At 33.3% G+C, this 16,889-nt stretch overlaps 1 protein-coding gene across 2 annotated transcripts in view; it reads left to right on the top strand.

Annotated features, from left to right (window-relative positions):
- Window positions 1–16,889, top strand: part of LOC114339635 (DNA repair protein REV1) — a 92,110-nt gene that overhangs the window by 43,841 nt on the left and 31,380 nt on the right. For both annotated transcript variants that reach the window (XM_050646943.1, XM_050646944.1), the window contains one exon: window positions 2,518–2,799. In XM_050646943.1, the coding sequence (XP_050502900.1) occupies window positions 2,518–2,799 (282 nt within the window). The remainder of the gene's footprint in view (window positions 1–2,517; window positions 2,800–16,889) is intronic.

Genomic DNA, 16,889 nt, shown 5'->3' with positions numbered 1-16,889 from the left:
CATCTTATATATTCCTTGATACCTAGCTTCTCTTTAATGTAGTGAACTACTTGAATAGGAGTGTAAATTGGGGTTAAGTTGCTAATAACGACAAAGTGGCATTTATCTTCTGCACTTTTTGATTTTGTGACTGGACTAGCTTCGAAATGTTGAGTGTCTTCGGTTTGAGTACTTGAAGTGGCATACACAATGTCTCTCTTCGATACATCTTTCTTCGTTGGTATAGCAGGTAGTTTATTTGAAAGATTACTCATTTGATTAGATATTTCACTTACGTTTGAAGAGAGCCTATCTAGTCCCAATTTTATCTCAGATGAATTTGAATCTTGGACTTGCACCTTAATCGTGTCATTGGAACAGCCGAAAAAAACTGACGATATATTGAAGATATCTTGTTCCATCTGCCTTATCGATTTTAAAAGATATTCAGGATTTAGCAGGTTATTTAATTTATGTATCTCGTCAATTTTTTTCGTAATATAGTCTAATTTGCCGTCATTTTTGGTTAATAAATCATATGTCTCGATGAAAATTGGCAAATTATCAGTGAGTTTTTTTGTAACTTGAATTAAGGCGTCAAAATTCTCTTGTGGTATTTGATTTTTTGAAAGATTGTTAATTTTTTCATTTAGATATCTGAGACTAGGCGAATCACATAAAGTACAGAAAAATCTTAAATGAGAATTTTTTGGGTCCAGTAGAGTTTTTGCCGTTGTTTTATTGAGACCAGAACATTTGATGCAAAAATACCGTTTACAATCTCCATGGCAACGTATCTGATATTTTTCGTTTTCAGAAAATTCAGCTAAGCAAATTTCACAATTTTTGGACGTCATGGTGTCAAAGGTTAAATATTATACAAATATTTAACTAGGTCGTTTAAACTTGGTGATGTGATGATATTAATAAAAAAATAAAACACTTACAGCTAGTATTCACAACACATCAAATCAAAACAAATAACAAAATGTGTAAACACAAGAACAAAACAAAACATACAACCGTACGCTTCCAGTGCTGGTAAACGACTGTTGCTCTACCCAAAACGGACGCCTATAACCGGTACTTGAAATTTGCAATGAATGGAGTCGATTTATCTCTAGAAGATAAATATGTGTACCAATTTTCGTTTTTCTTAATAGAAGTGTTCTGGAGTTATTTAAGAAAAACTAATTGCAAGACGCCATCTTCAAAGAGTTCTAGCTCCCTTAGGAAGCAATTTCGGACTAGGTGAATTGAGTTAAAATATATTAAAATTATCCGAGGAATCTCCTGTCTTCGTTTGTCGGTAGAGTTTCTGGACACCCTGTATAAGCACAAGAGACGACGAATATAGAAGAAAGCAAATAATGGCTATATGGAGATGGTGGCCCAACTCTGAATCAAATAAAAAGAAAAACTGCCTTTATCTTTTTCATTTTTACTCAGATTTGAGTACCTGAAACTGTCTTTCGGTCCTTTTCCTAGACGAAAAGAAGGTAAATACGTGGCCAAAGTGTCCTTTATTATTATTATTTACTTTATTTGCTTTCTTTTATATTCGTCGTCTCTTGTGCTTATATATTGTAAAGCCGGAGATACAGGATGCAGCCAGAAATCAGTTTCTTTACGAAAAGTCCTGGATTTAAAATACTGTTTATTATTGTTATTTCAATTATTCAAATTGTATAAAAGTATCAAACTTTGTAACTAGGGCTTTTCGTCTTCCTCGTATTACGAGAGATGTCGCTGTTTTGCGTCTCAAAAGGTGTGGAAACATTGCATCGCGATGTTTTCCCTTAAATAGGCAGGATTGTTGATATTTGTTTCAGAGTTGTGACTGCATAACTTCACTGAGGATGCATAGATGCTGAAATAGCCATATGGAGATGGTGGTCCAACTCTGAATCAAATAAAAACAAAAACTGCCTTTATCTTTTTTATCTTTACTCAGATTTGAGTACCTGAAACTGTCTTTCGGTCCTTTTCCTAGACGAAAAGAAGATAAATACGTGGCCAAAGTGCCCTTTATTTGCTTTCTTCTATATTCGTCGGCTCTTGTGCTTATATATTGTAAAAGCCGGAGATACAGGATGCAGCCAGAAAGCAGTTTCTTAACGAAAAGTGTTGGATTTAAAATATTGTTTATTATTTTTATTTCAATTATTCTAATTGTAGAAAAGTAGCAAACTTTGTATCTAGGGCTTTTCGTCTTCCTCGTATTACGAGAGATGTCGCTGTTTTGCATCTCAAAAGGTGGAAACATTGCATCGCGATGTTTTCCCTTAAATAGACAGGATTGTTGATATTTGTTTCAGAGTTGTGACTGCATAGCTTCACTGATGATGCATAGATGCTGAAATAGCTGTATGGAGATGGTGGTCCAACTCTGAATCAAATAAAAACAAAAACTGCCTTATCTCTATGTATTTAAATATATATTTATATTTTCTCTTACACATTGTAAGTTTATTACAGTATTGTTATACTGTAAAATAAGGATTTCAATGTGATCCTAATATTTTATGATATTTCTAGCTTACTTCACTAAAAGTTCTCCAGAACGAAATAGGCCAAAAAGCAGGCGAAACCGTAAAAGAACAGTCAGTAGGAGTTGACAGCAAACCGTTGAACTTTTACCACGAGAGGAAATCGGTATCTGCAGATGTAAATTATGGAATTAGGTTCAAAACATTACAAGAGTGTCACACGTTTCTCGAAAATCTCTCTGCCGAAGTGTACAATAGAATGAATGAGATTAATATGCGAGCCAGATGTTTGACTTTAAAATTGTTGGTGAGAGCTCCAGAAGCCCCGGTGGTAAGTAGTGCTGAGCGCGTTCTTCATCACATTACTCGAAATAGAAAAATATAGTGTAAGTAATAGATATACTAGAACGCTTTAAGAAACGGTTCGTTTGAACCCTTTTGTTACACTGACGCAACCGGTTCGCCCAGAAATTTAGAAGTTTTGGGCAAAACGTTTAGTTCGGTAGCAGTCTTACTGGAGTGTAGGTGTGTGATTTACAGTTCATTGGTAGAGTGTAAAGTGTTGATTACTGTAATTTAAATATTTTGAATAGTGATAAGGCATCCGTGGAATAATATGGTAAATATTGCGTAGGAAACACTGATTTTGTGGAAAGTGCCAGTGTGAATCTAATTCCCAAAAAAGGGACCGTAAAGAAGATTCGAATGCATTTAAATTCTGAAACATAGCAAGTATGTTTCAATGTGTACAACAATCTACATAAGAAATTCCGCTTTTACCGTATACAAAATAGTTAAAAATGAATCCTATCATCTCAAGAAGTGATGTGATTACAAATTTTCAAGACCTATACAGTGTGTTTGGTAAAGAATGGGCCATAGCTTAACCTTAGATTCCTGAGCTTAAAATAGGTCGATTTAACCTAACTTACCTTATAGTACGAAAGTTGATAATAACTGAAATACAGGGTGTCAAAGTTAAACTTTTATTTTATTTATTCTTGAATATTTCCTGACAGGCATGAGCTAACAACACGAAATTTGGTAAGCGGGGATTTTTTGGGACGAGAAATCTAAATTCGAAACCAAAAATGATGTATTACCCATAGGGCGTCCCATACATCTTTCAGCACTCATTTAATACGTGACAATTTTCTTTGTGACACGGTGACAGGAAAATACAGCGTGTTTTATTTGTTCGTTCATGGGTATTCTTTCATTTTTCCGACTGTACATTACCAAATACCTCAGGAACAAGCGGGGTTTGTAAAGGGTAAAGGTACAAGGGAACAAATCCTGAACCTGAGACAACTCATTGAAAAGACTAGAGAATTTCAAGTACCTATGATTATATGCTTCGTTGACTACCAAAAGGCATTTGATTGTGTAAGCTGGATAAATCTGTGGTCAATTTTAATAGAAATGGGCGCACCAATGCACCTGGTGACACTTATTAAAAATCTGTACCAGTCTAATATAGCGACAGTACGACTAGATCAGAAGTTCTCAAACCAATTCAAGACCGAGAGAGGTGTTAGACTAGGATGCGTGTTGTCACCTGACTTATTTAACATTTATGGTGAACATGTCATGAGGATGGTTTTAGAAGGATGGGCCGGTGGAGTAACAGTAGCTGGTAGAAAAATCTCCAATTTAAGATTTGCTGATGACACTACACTTATAGCAGCAAATGAGCAAGAAATGTTTGATCTTCTGCGAAGAGTTGAGTACGAAAGCAATAAAGTTGGTCTGAAAATCAATAAAGCGAAGACAAAAATAATGGTGGTCGACAGATTTGACATTATTCAACTGACTAACATATTACATAGTGGCAACAACGCATTGTGCGAAATAAAAGTGTTAAACATTTTCACCAGAGTTTATTCCGATTTTTGAGGTAATAGTGCGAAATAAAATATTAACTATATGCGAACATTTGTATAAGGTCATAAACTATCTAAAGTGCAAAAAATAGTGGCAAAAATCGGCCTATAAGTAACTTATAGAACATTTTATGTTAATCAAAACAAACGACATTTTATAAATTCCAGTTCTTTTGACAACAGATAAGAGAACAAGTCTTGATCAAATTAAAAGCGACGTTGCCGGTTTTCCAAAAAGTTTTAAAAATCCAAGAAAGGAAATCAATCAATTAATAATAAACTAAGTAAACAAGATTTCGAAGTAAAAAGAATTTTAATATATTTAAAGTCATACTCAATTATTGCTTGAGAAGTTCTAGAGCCTTCGCCGGGTCGACTGGGGAACTAGAGCTTATCGCTTGCTTTAATATAGAGTACAAATACATAAAAAATGGTGGATAGTGATAATGATTACACCTCAGAAGACAGTAAAAAGAGAAGTCTAGAGATAGATGCAGACAATATTTTTAACAAGAGCAAGAAACTATCCAGAACACCAACCAAACAACAGAAAGATGAAAACAAAATTGATCAGCTTTTAAAAATGATGCAAAATTTAACAGATCAAACACAAAGTTTAACATCGGAGGTAAAAGGAATAAAAGAAGAACAACGAGAATATAGAAATGACCTCCGAGAATTAAGAAAAGAAATAAATGAATTCAAACAAAGTAACCAACAACTACAAAAAGAAAATGATGAAATGAAACAGGAACTAAAGATAGTGAAAATGAAGGTAGAAAAGTTCGAGAAAGAGAGAAAAGCTAACAATGTTATTGTCCAGGGTCTACCGATGGATACAAATAACCCAAATGTAGTCAATGAGGTTATGGCAGATTTCGTGGAAAGAGAATTAGGTATTAAAGTAGAAATAGAAGAAGCTTATAAAATAGGGGACAAAACATGTCTTGTAAAACTAAAAAACAAAAATGAAAAAATAAAAATTATGAAGAACAAAAACAAACTAAGGAATTCAAAGCCGGAAATATATATCAATAACGATCTAACGCAAGAAGAGATGAAAATACAACAAGAAATACGGAGAATTGCAAAATTTCAAAAAGAAAACGGTAAGAACACTAGAGTAGGTTATCAAAAATTAATTATTGACGGGACTGAATGGAAATGGAACAAAGAGAAGAATGAACTGGAAAGGGCAAAGCAGGACACGCCAAAAAACTGATAAAAAAACAAATATTGGATACAACACAAAAAACGGACACGAAAATGGCAAAGGAAAAGGACCTGAACAGATTAGATAAAATAAAACATACGAACACAAAAAAATATAATAAAAAACCGAAAAAATGTGATCAACTAAAAATAAGTACGTGGAACATCAGAACAATGCTTGAACCAGGAAAAATGCAGGATATCGTCTCAGAACTAGAAAGATACCAAATTGATATTGCAGTGATTCAAGAAATCAGATGGGCAGGTCAAGGAGAAATAAATAGAAAAAACTACACACTACAGTACTCGGGACATGAAAAACAAGGTCAATATGGAGTTGCTTTCATAATTATGGGAAAAATAAAAAATAACATTATGCAATTTAAACCAATAAATGAACGTATGGCTTACCTGAGAATTAACGCCAAACCATTTAATATATCAATCATAAACGTATATGCCCCAACTGAAAGTGCAACTGCGGAGGAAAAAGACAAATTGTATGAGGAACTCGAACGAGAAATGGAGAAGTTACCTAGAGAAGACACAATACTGGTAATGGGAGATTTTAATGCCCAAATAGGTAAGGAAGACTACATTAACCAAGTAGCAGGTAAGCACACAATACACGAAAAAACTAACAACAATGGCCAACGATTATGTAATCTAGCATCTAGTACCAATATGATTATCGTTAGTACAAAATTCGAACATCCCAAATACCATAAAGTGACGTGGATTTCCCCAGACCAAAAAACATGGTCATAAATAGACCATATTCTGATTACAAGAAGGAAGCAAACATCGGTAACAGACGTGAGGTCCTACAGAGGTGCACATGCAGACACAGACCATTTTATGGTGACTGCAAAAGTAAGACAAAAAGTCAAAAGAACACTAAAAAACACGACAACAAAAAATAAATGGCACGTAGAAAAACTGAATACTCCAGACATAAGGATTAAATATGCTGATGACATGAACAAAAAACTGAAGGAACAATCTAAACCTACAAAGGATATAGAAACAGAATGGAGAAATATAAAAAAATGTATAAATGAAACAGCGGAAGTACACGTAGGGATAAAAAGAAACAAAAAAAGACAAGAATGGTATAATGAAGAATGCCATAAAATGTTAAAAAAGAAGGTAGAAATGAGACAAATGTGGATAAGAACAAATAGACAGGATTATAGGGAAGAATACAATAGAATAAGGCATGCATGTAAGAAAAAAATAAGGAAAATTAGACGTGAGTGGTTGGATGATAAGATAAAAGAAATAGAAAAAGAGAGTAAGAACAGAAACACAAAAGAATTCTATAAGAAAATTAGTGAGCAGAACAAAACGTTTAAAGGAAAGATAAAAAGCATAAAAGATAAAAATGGAAAAGTATCAGAAAACGATGAAGAGTATAAAGAAATTTGGACTAACTATTTTAAAGAATTATTAACAGAACAACAAGATCAAGACCTAAATGAAAACAGAGGAGAAGAGACAATGATGTTAGGAAACCAGCTACAAATACCAACAAAAGAGGAAGTTGAGGAAATTATTAATAGCAGCCGTAATGGTAAAGCCTCAGGATCGGACTGTATCAATATGGAGCTTATAAAATATGGTGGTGAAGAATTAAAAGATAGATTATACAATTTAATAAAAGACATATGGGACGAAGAAAAAATGCCGGAAGAATGGTACAAAGGACAAATTATCACGATTCATAAAAAAGGAGATCAACAGATGTGTAAAAACTACAGAGGACTGACGCTATTAAACACAGCATATAAAATCATGTCCGCCTTAATACAACGAAGACTGACCGAAGCTACCACGAATATCATCGGACACTATCAATGCGGATTTGTTAAGGGAAAGTCTACAACAGATGCCATACATACAGTTAAACAAATTATGGAAAAAGCTCATGGATATAAAATAGAAATTGAACTGCTTTTTATAGATTTTCGACAAGCATTTGATACAATAAATAGATCAAAACTAATGGTAGCTCTGAAAGAAATGGGAATACAACATAAATTAAGAAGATTAATACAAATGACAATGAGTAGAACTGTAGTTAGTATAAAAACTCAAGTAGGCGACACAGAAAATTTGTCATCAATAAAGGGGTGAGACAAGGAGATTCATTATCAGCAACTCTGTTTAATCTTGCCCTAGAATACGTCGTCAGGAAGATCAACAAAGGCACCCTCCGAACGAGAGAAGGACAAATAATAGCATACGCTGATGATATTGTGCTAATAACAAAAAATAGAAAAACAATGGAACGAATGTTAAACGAAATGGTAACAGAAGGAAAAGTAATGGGATTAAAAATAAACCAAGAGAAAACCAAAATAATGAGATTTGAAAAAAACTTTGAAAACAGAAAGGTTAGAGTAGGAGAATACACTTTTGAAGAAGTCGAAAAATTTAAATATTTAGGAATATTAATAACAAACAATGGAGAAAGAGAAACCGAAATCAAAGAAAGGATTATTACAGCAAATAAGAGCTTCCATGCAAATAAAAAATTACTTAAAAATAAGTTATTGAGTAAGAAATCAAAAATGAAAGTATACAAAACAATAATTCGACCGACGATGATGTATGCAGCCGAAACTCTTAGCATGACAAAAAACAAGAGGAAAACCTTAGAATACAAGAAAGAAAAATACTAAGAGCAATATTAGGACCAATAAAAATAAATGACAATGAATTTAGACAAAGAACGAACCTTGAGTTACTGGAAGAAATTGAGGAGGATATAGTATGTAAAATAAAACAGCAAAGAGCAAAATGGCTAGGACACATATGGAGATCCGGATCAACTACGACGATATACTCAATATTGGAATGGACACCAGCTGGCAAAAGAAGACGTGGAAGACCAAGATCTACATGGTTACAAGAAGTAGTAAGTGATCTCAACAATGCGGGCATACGACATTGGAAAGGGAAAACCAGAGACAGGAAAGAGTGGAGAAAAATAACAGAGAAAATTAAATAACGAACATGAGGACTGATCTACCTCAAAACATAGATCTAGAGAGCGTAAGCGGCGTAACCCCTAAAGGGGTGTTTAGCCACTATATATATATAACATATTACAGGAATACCAGATAGTAAACACCTTTGTCTATCTCGGGTCTAGTATAACTAACGATGGTAACTGTGAAGCAGAAGTTCGGAGACGTATTGGTATGGCAAAAAATGAGTCGCCTAACTAAACTTTGGAAAGACAGATCTCTCTCTCAAAATATCAAGATGAGACTGGTGAATGCCCTTGTATTCTCAATATTTCTATACGGAGCAGAGACTTGGACTCTTCGCGCATGCGAGCGTCAAAAAATTGATGCCTTTGAGATGTGTTGCTGGAGAAGAATGCTGCGCATACCTTGGACAGCTCATAGGACAAACGTTTCCATTCTAAACCAACTCAATATTAAAAAAAGGCTGTCCACAATATGTCTGCAACGAATTATGTAATTCTTTTAGTGAAGAGTTGAGTACGAAAGCAATAAAGTTGGTCTGAAAATCAATAAAGCTAAGACAAAAATAACGGTGGTCGACAGATTTGACATTATTCAACTGACTAACATATTACAGGAATACCAGATAGTAAACACCTTTGTCTATCTCGGGTCTAGTATAACTAACGATGGTAACTGTGAAGCAGAAGTTCGGAGACGTATTGGTATGGCAAAAAATGAGTCGCCTAACTAAACTTTGGAAGATCTCTCTCTCAAAATATCAAGATGAGACTGGTGAATGCCCTTGTATTCTCAATATTTCTATACGGAGCAGAGACTTGGACTCTTCGCGCATGCGAGCGTCAAAAAATTGATGCCTTTGAGATGTGGTGCTGGAGAAGAATGCTGCGCATACCTTGGACAGCTCATAGGACAAACGTTTCCATTCTAAACCAACTCAATATTAAAAAAAGGCTGTCCACAATATGTCTGCAACGAATTATGTAATTCTTTGGTCACGTGGTTCGCAGAGGTGACGACAGTTTGGAGAGATTAATTGTTTCTGGAAACGTTCCGGGGAGAAGATCAAGAGGACGATCACCAACTAGATGGTCTGACCAAATAAAGCATTCAGCTGGAAACTCATTCTGCGAAGCTCTTAGAGCAGCTGAAGATAGAGACCAATGGAGAAACATTGTTAGGAATATTGGAAGAAATCACGATCCTCAGTAATGGGGAAACGACAGGAGAGAGAGATATTGTTTATATTCTATACTCCATCTAATTTATTTACCGTTGCACGTCATCCGCGTCAAAGCTCGAGACGTCACATGATACCAACAAGAAATATTTAGGCGATAGGTGTGATCTTTTTTAGAATCACTTTGCCGAGTACACTGGCGTTACAGCCACTAGTCATATTTTATTATATACGCGTAGAAATAATATTTAAAAATTTCTATTAATGTTAAGTTAAAGAAATACACAATAATATGTTTCATTTAATTTGTATAAATGGATTATAAGCGTTTTTATGAAGCACATTTGTTCGGAATACACTGTAACTATAATCGAACGAAGGTGATATTTTGGCATAAATTGGTAACATTTATTTGACAGTTGCGGTGATGACACTTCATATTTGTTTATATTCTTTACTATAAGTATTTGTTTCATTATATTTACTGTTTTTATTATGTACTTTACATAATAAAAAACACTCTACAGATAAATATTAATGTAAAAACAGCTCATAAAATAGGAAGAAAAGTATGCTTAATTGAAATAAATAATGAAGACGAAAAAGAAAAAATCATGAAAAACAAATACAAATTAAAAGAACTGCAGCAGGAAAAGGTATACATAAATCATGACATGACAACAAAGGAGCGTGAGAAGAACAAGCAAATAAGAAAAATGGCAAAAGAAGAAGAATTAAAAGGAAATAAGGTGAAAATTGGATACAATAAAATAACTATAAATGGCGAGATATGGAAATGGAATAAGACTATGAAAAAACTAGAAGTAATAAATCCAAAAAACGAATAGCAGAAATTGAAAGCGACATGAAAACAAACACAACGAACCTGGCAAATAAAATGGACACGAATAAAAATATATATGAAGCTACAAATATAGCGAGGAACAAAAATGGTGAGATATATAAAAATACGGAACATAAGGAAAATGAAAAGGAAATCATAAAAATGGCTACATGGAACGTGCGAGGTATTAACGGTAAAGAAGAGGAAATAATTGAAGAGATGAAACTACAAAATATAGACTACTTGGGAGTAACTGAAATAAAAAAGAAAGGTAGAGGAATAGTATATCTAAATGATGATTACCGCTTATATTGGTCAGGAGTTGACTTAAAAGAATGGGACGCGGGAGGTGTAGGCCTAATAGTAAAAACAGAAAAGACAAATAACATAATAGGTGAAAGATATATAAACGAAAGATTATTGGTAGTGGAAGTAAAACTAGATAATACAAATATAACCAGCATAATCGTAGCATATGGGCCAAATGATAATGCCAAAAAAGAGGAAAAAGATGAATTCTTTGAAATATTACAAGCAGAGATGGACAACGAAGGAGAAAACATTATATTAATGGGAGACCTAAATGGTAGGGTGGGAAGAGACAATAAAGGGATTGAACGATACTTAGGGCAACATGGAGAAGAAATGAAAAATGATAACGGAAACAGAATCATAGATCTATGTATAGCAAATGATATGGTTATAACGAATTCAAAATTTATGCACAAAGACATACACAAATATACTAGAGAAATCTCATCGAGAAAAGAAAAATCCATAATAGACTATTTCCTAATAAAAAGAAAAGACCTAAAGATGATAAAAGACGTAAAGATAAAAAGAGAGGCTAAAATAAGCAGTGACCATTACTTGCTTATAATGGAACTAAGGGTGTACACACATAACACAACAGAAAAAAGAAAGAAGATAACTAAAGAAAAAATAAGAAGCTACAAATTAAGAGAAATAGATAGTAAAGAGGAATACCAGAAGAAGTTAACCAAACAGTTCGAGACTATAAAGGCAATTAACACAGGAATAGAAAATAAATGGAAGCAATTTAAGGAAATCATATTGAAAACAGCAAAAGAAGTATGCGGAACAACTAAAATCACAAACATATATTCGAAGAAAAGTAAATGGTGGACAGCGGAAATACAACGTAAAGTGAAAGAAAAGAAAAAAGTATGGAAAATGTATCTAAGAACCAAATCGGAGGACGATTTCGAAAAATATAAAATGGCCAGAAACGACATTAAACAAGAAATTAAAACGGCAAAAAAGAAGTCTTGGGAAGATTTTGGACACAAAATGAATGAAAACTATTTTAATAACCAAAAATTGTTCTATGGTACATTGAAACAGCTAAGAAAAAAGAAAACACATAGATTAAGAAACATAAGAGATAAAGAAGGAAATATATTAACTACAGAAAGAGAAATAATGCAAAGATGGAAGCAGTACTTTGAAGAACTAACAGAATGGAAACAATATCAACATGAAAGAGAGGAAGACATGATCGAAAATACAGAGGAAATGCAGCAAATAACAAAAGAGGAAATTGCAGAAGCCATTGACAAATTAAAATTGGGAAAATCTCCAGGCCAAGATGAAATCACAGCTGAAATGTTAAAGTACATGAGTGAAAATTCAAAAGAAAAATTCCGAGAACTACTAAATGAAATAATCACAGCAAAGGAAATACCATCTGATTGGAAAACAGATATAATAGTACCACTGTTTAAGAAAGGAGACGCAAGAAATTGCGAAAATTATAGGGGTATTACATTGACAAGCGTTCCTGCCAAAATATTCAATAGAATAATTGAAAAAAGGCTAAGGGAAAAACTAGAAATAAAACTAGAAGAATCCCAGCATGGCTTCAGAAAAGGAAGGAGTACCGAAGATCTGATATTCATATTGAGACAAATAGGAGAAATAAGGGAAACTGAATCAGTCTTTCAACTATTTTTTTTTAAAATAGGAGAAAAACTATTGATGAAAGGCAAAGAGATACACATATGCTTTATTGATCTGAAAAAAGCTTTTGATAGAATAAGAAGGGAAGATATATGGAAATGTTTAAAGAAAAATGGAGTAGAAAAGGATATGATAGAAATAATTAAAGCCTTATATAAAAATAATAAAATAAAAATAAGGACTCACAATCAAGAATCTGATGAATTCCAGGCAAAGATAGGACTAAAACAAGGCTGTGTACTAAGTCCATTACTTTTCTCAATGGTACTAGATGACGCAATAAAGCAATGCAAGGAGAAATCTAAAGACATGATATTGGGAAAATGGAAAATGAACAATGTACAAATACAAGAATTACTATTTGCAGATGATATGGTATTGTTAGCTGACACGGAAGAGAAACTGCAACAAATAATAAACACTTATATAAAAGAACTAAGAAAAATGAACATGGAAATAAACACAGATAAAAGTAAAACAATGGTTATGGCAACTACAAAAAAAGTGATAAAAATTAAGGTAGAAGGACAAGTTTTGGAACAAGTAAACAGCTACAACTACTTAGGTACAATTATTGAAGAAGATGGTAAAATAGACAAAGAAATAAACAATAAAATAGGAAAAGCAGGGACAATTTATAATACATTAAGAAATACGTTCTTTGGAAAGAAAGAGGTACCCAAAGAAGTCAAAACACAAGTGTACCAAAAAGTGGTTCGACCATCAATCGTCTATGGGAGTGAGTCGTGGACGCTAACAAAGAACAACAAAAGAAAAATCAAAGCTACAGAGATGAGATTCTTGAGAAAAATAGAAGGGGTCACACGAAGAGACACAATAAGAAACGACACAATAACTCAAGCTCTACAGATAAAACCCATAGAGACAATTATAGGGGAACGACAGTTAGGATGGTTGGGCCACATCCACAGACTAAACGACACAAGAATAACGAAAAAAGTATATGAAGTCAGAGTACAAGGGAAAAATAAAGTAGGTCGCCCAAGAATGAGATGGGAAGAACAATTTAGACAAGAAGCAGAGAAGAGAGGACTGCAATGGAGTACGGCAAAACAATTGGCTCAAAATAGAACAGCATGGAAAAGAAGTATCAAAGAGGCACCACAAGATTAAAACATATGGACAGAAAAATGGGTCAAATAAGTAATTTATATTTATTAAAATTGTATTGTTAAAATAAAAGTTTTGTATAATTATTAAAATGTATTGAAATGTAGATATTGAACTAGTTGTAAACAGCCCAACACCGAAAGGTACGAATGGGCTTAACTGATTAAATAAAATAAAAATATTATGTACTTTAACGTAAGATTATAACTTAATTCTTGTTTTCTATTTCTAAAGATTTTATTTATTTACATTGAATATTAATTTGTTTTGCTGTATAATCCACTTCCGCAAAAATTGTGTGATGTATTTGATTTAAAATGAATGCAAGAATTTTTTGTAATTGGGCAACAATGTCAATTTAGATCTCTAACGTAAATAATGACGTGCAACGGTAAGTAAATTAGACGGACTGTATGTGACTGTTTTTGTTTTATTTTGATTTATCTATCTTTCCTTTATTTCTATTTTTTGTATAATTTTGGGTTCTCTTTAGGTAACCAGTGGCGCCCAATATTTTATTTTTTTAATTTGACATCCTTATTTTGATTTTTCTAATTTTATTAGAATATTAATTTTATATTTTCTAAGTTAATAAGAGTATACTATTAACATCCCTTAAAGATCCACCCCCACATCTCTTCCGATTCTGAGCTTACCGTGGACATGTCCTTTATTGTATCCCCTTATATGACATTCAACATCTTGTCAAAATTCTATTCCCCTTTTCATGATACACAAATGTCACCCTCATTTGGGTCATGTTATAAAATTAAACTTAAAGCAATAATAATTTCCAAAAATTTATTGCAAATTTCTTCTAATGGAATTTGCAATGCAATAACATAAATATCAGAACTTGCACAATTATTATGGTTTTAAGTTTATTTTTCGGGTGTAACTACAATGATATTATGCAAAAAATGATGTTGCATCCCAGATTTAAAATGCGTTTATTTCGAAAAAGGTTAAGTTTAGCGAGATGAATGTAGCATATCTTTTTTAAGTAAAATTATTGAGAAAATAAAAATTTTGATTCAAAAAGTATGTAGAGTTTGGGGTTAAAAAAATTGAACGTGTTAAATGAGCGCTGAAAGACGTGTGTGGCGCCCTCTGGGTAATACATCATTTTTGGTGGCGAATTTAGTTTTCTCGTCCCAAAAAATCCCTGTTTACCAAATTTCATGTTGTTACCTCATGCCTATCAGGAAATATTCAAGAATAAATAAAATAAAAGTTTAACTTTGACACCCTGTATTTCAGTTATTATCAACTTTCGTACTAAGGTAAGTTAGCTTAAATCTAAGGTTAAGCTATGTCCTATTCTTTACCAAACACCTTGTCACTTACAAAACTATTGAAAAACAAAATATACGATTGTTGCAATGAAATACCTACAATAGAAATAATAAGAAAGAAGATAAAGATAAAGGCAGTTTTTTGGATAAGAAAGACATTGGAAACAACCGGTCGAAATATGAACTGCTGTGAGAAAACTCTTCAAAATTGGATAAAGAAAATAGGCTTTAAATTTAAAACGATAAATAAACGCCAATGTACGCAGATGATGTAACCTTGATGGGAATAACCGCAAAAGATGTCACAGAACTATATGTGGAGCTTGAAAAAATGCGAAAGAAATCCGTCAAAGGCCGTCAACGTAGATAAAACTAAATCTCTAATTCAAGCAAGGAACCAACGAAACTTGCAGAATTTAACAATAGACAATACAAAGATTGCGCTGGGCAGGTCACCTTATAAGAATGGATAACGACAGAATACCTAGTAGAACGCTTAGCGAATTTATGGTGGGACGTCAGCCAGCAGGAAGACCAAGAAAGAGGTGGATAGACGAAGTGAGAACCGATGCCAAAGAGATATTGAGAGTGGACAACTGGAGGAGAGCAGCCAGAGACAGAGATACTTGGAGGCGGAGGCGGATGCTGGAGGAGGCCAGGGCCCGACTTGGGCTGTAGCGCCATAGGAGAGAGAAATAAACGTCAAGCAGTTATGGAAAGCCAAAGAATGGTCAACAGACGCAATACTGATATGTACCGGGTGTCCCAATAAGAATGGCTCTCGGCCATATCTCAGGAACCGTTTATAGTACAGCTTTGAGAAAAAAATATTTATAACAAAAGTTGCCTCGGAAATAGCCTGGAAATTATTTTCATATTGTAAGTCCACCGCTAAAGGGCGTAATTTAATATCAAAAGTTAAAAAATCAAAATTTTACAAAATTTATCTAATGAAAGGACACTGGAAATCCAATCATCGTATTCTTTATAAAATTCTGCGCATATTTGATTTCACAAGTTTAAGTCTACCTTTGCAAATAAGAGGTGGGGGTGAGTGGGAACCTTTTTATGAAATAATGGCTGTAAGTCCTGTTCTGCTAAATCGAATTTTGCATAATTGGTCTTGTTGAAAACAGCTCTTTTTGGTCAATGTAAGTATCTTATTTTCAAAATAGCCTAATAAGTAATATGGAAGCTAGGAGGCATTATTTAATTATTTTCAGAAATCTAGTTTTCTTTAGAAAATATTAAATACAAGTATGCATTTTTAATCATGTATTACAAAATTAGACCAAATTAGCAACATAATTCCGAAAACCGCATGTCGATACTTTTTTTCTATCTTGAGATATCTTAAGTAATGTGTAAATTTTAAAAATAACTGTTACTGTCACCGGTAAACGAGGTTAAGGAAAAGTAGTGTGGTATGGAAAAATCAAATAAACATTTTCCAGATGTAAACGTATATAATTAATTAAAACAACAATAAGACAAACAACACTATAAAATATAACAAAGAAATAAAAGCAACTACTTACTTAGTCTTAGTGACTGCCTAAATGTTCAAATTGTTGCCCATCATTTTCGATGCAAGCATTTACTCTTTCAAGAGTAGATTGAATAGCAACAGATTTAACTGTTTTAGACTTTTATTTATGGGGACGGATTAAAGACCTCGTTTTTGCCGCTAGGCCCACTATTCGAGAACACATTATCTAGAATCTAGAGAATACGAAACGCCATTCAAAGCATTGTGAAAGCAGAAATTGAGACTATTGTTCAATCTACTCTTGAAAGAGTAAAAGCTTGCATCGAAAATGATGGGCAACAATTTGAACATTTAAGTCGTCATTTAAGTAGTTGCATTTATTTCTTTTTTATATTTTATAGTGTAGTTTGT

Source organism: Diabrotica virgifera, chromosome 3 (genome assembly GCF_917563875.1).
Source record: "Diabrotica virgifera virgifera chromosome 3, PGI_DIABVI_V3a".
Lineage (NCBI taxonomy): Eukaryota > Metazoa > Arthropoda > Insecta > Coleoptera > Chrysomelidae > Diabrotica > Diabrotica virgifera.
Note: the sequence above shows the minus strand (reverse complement) of the source record. Positions and strands in the feature narration are given on the sequence as shown.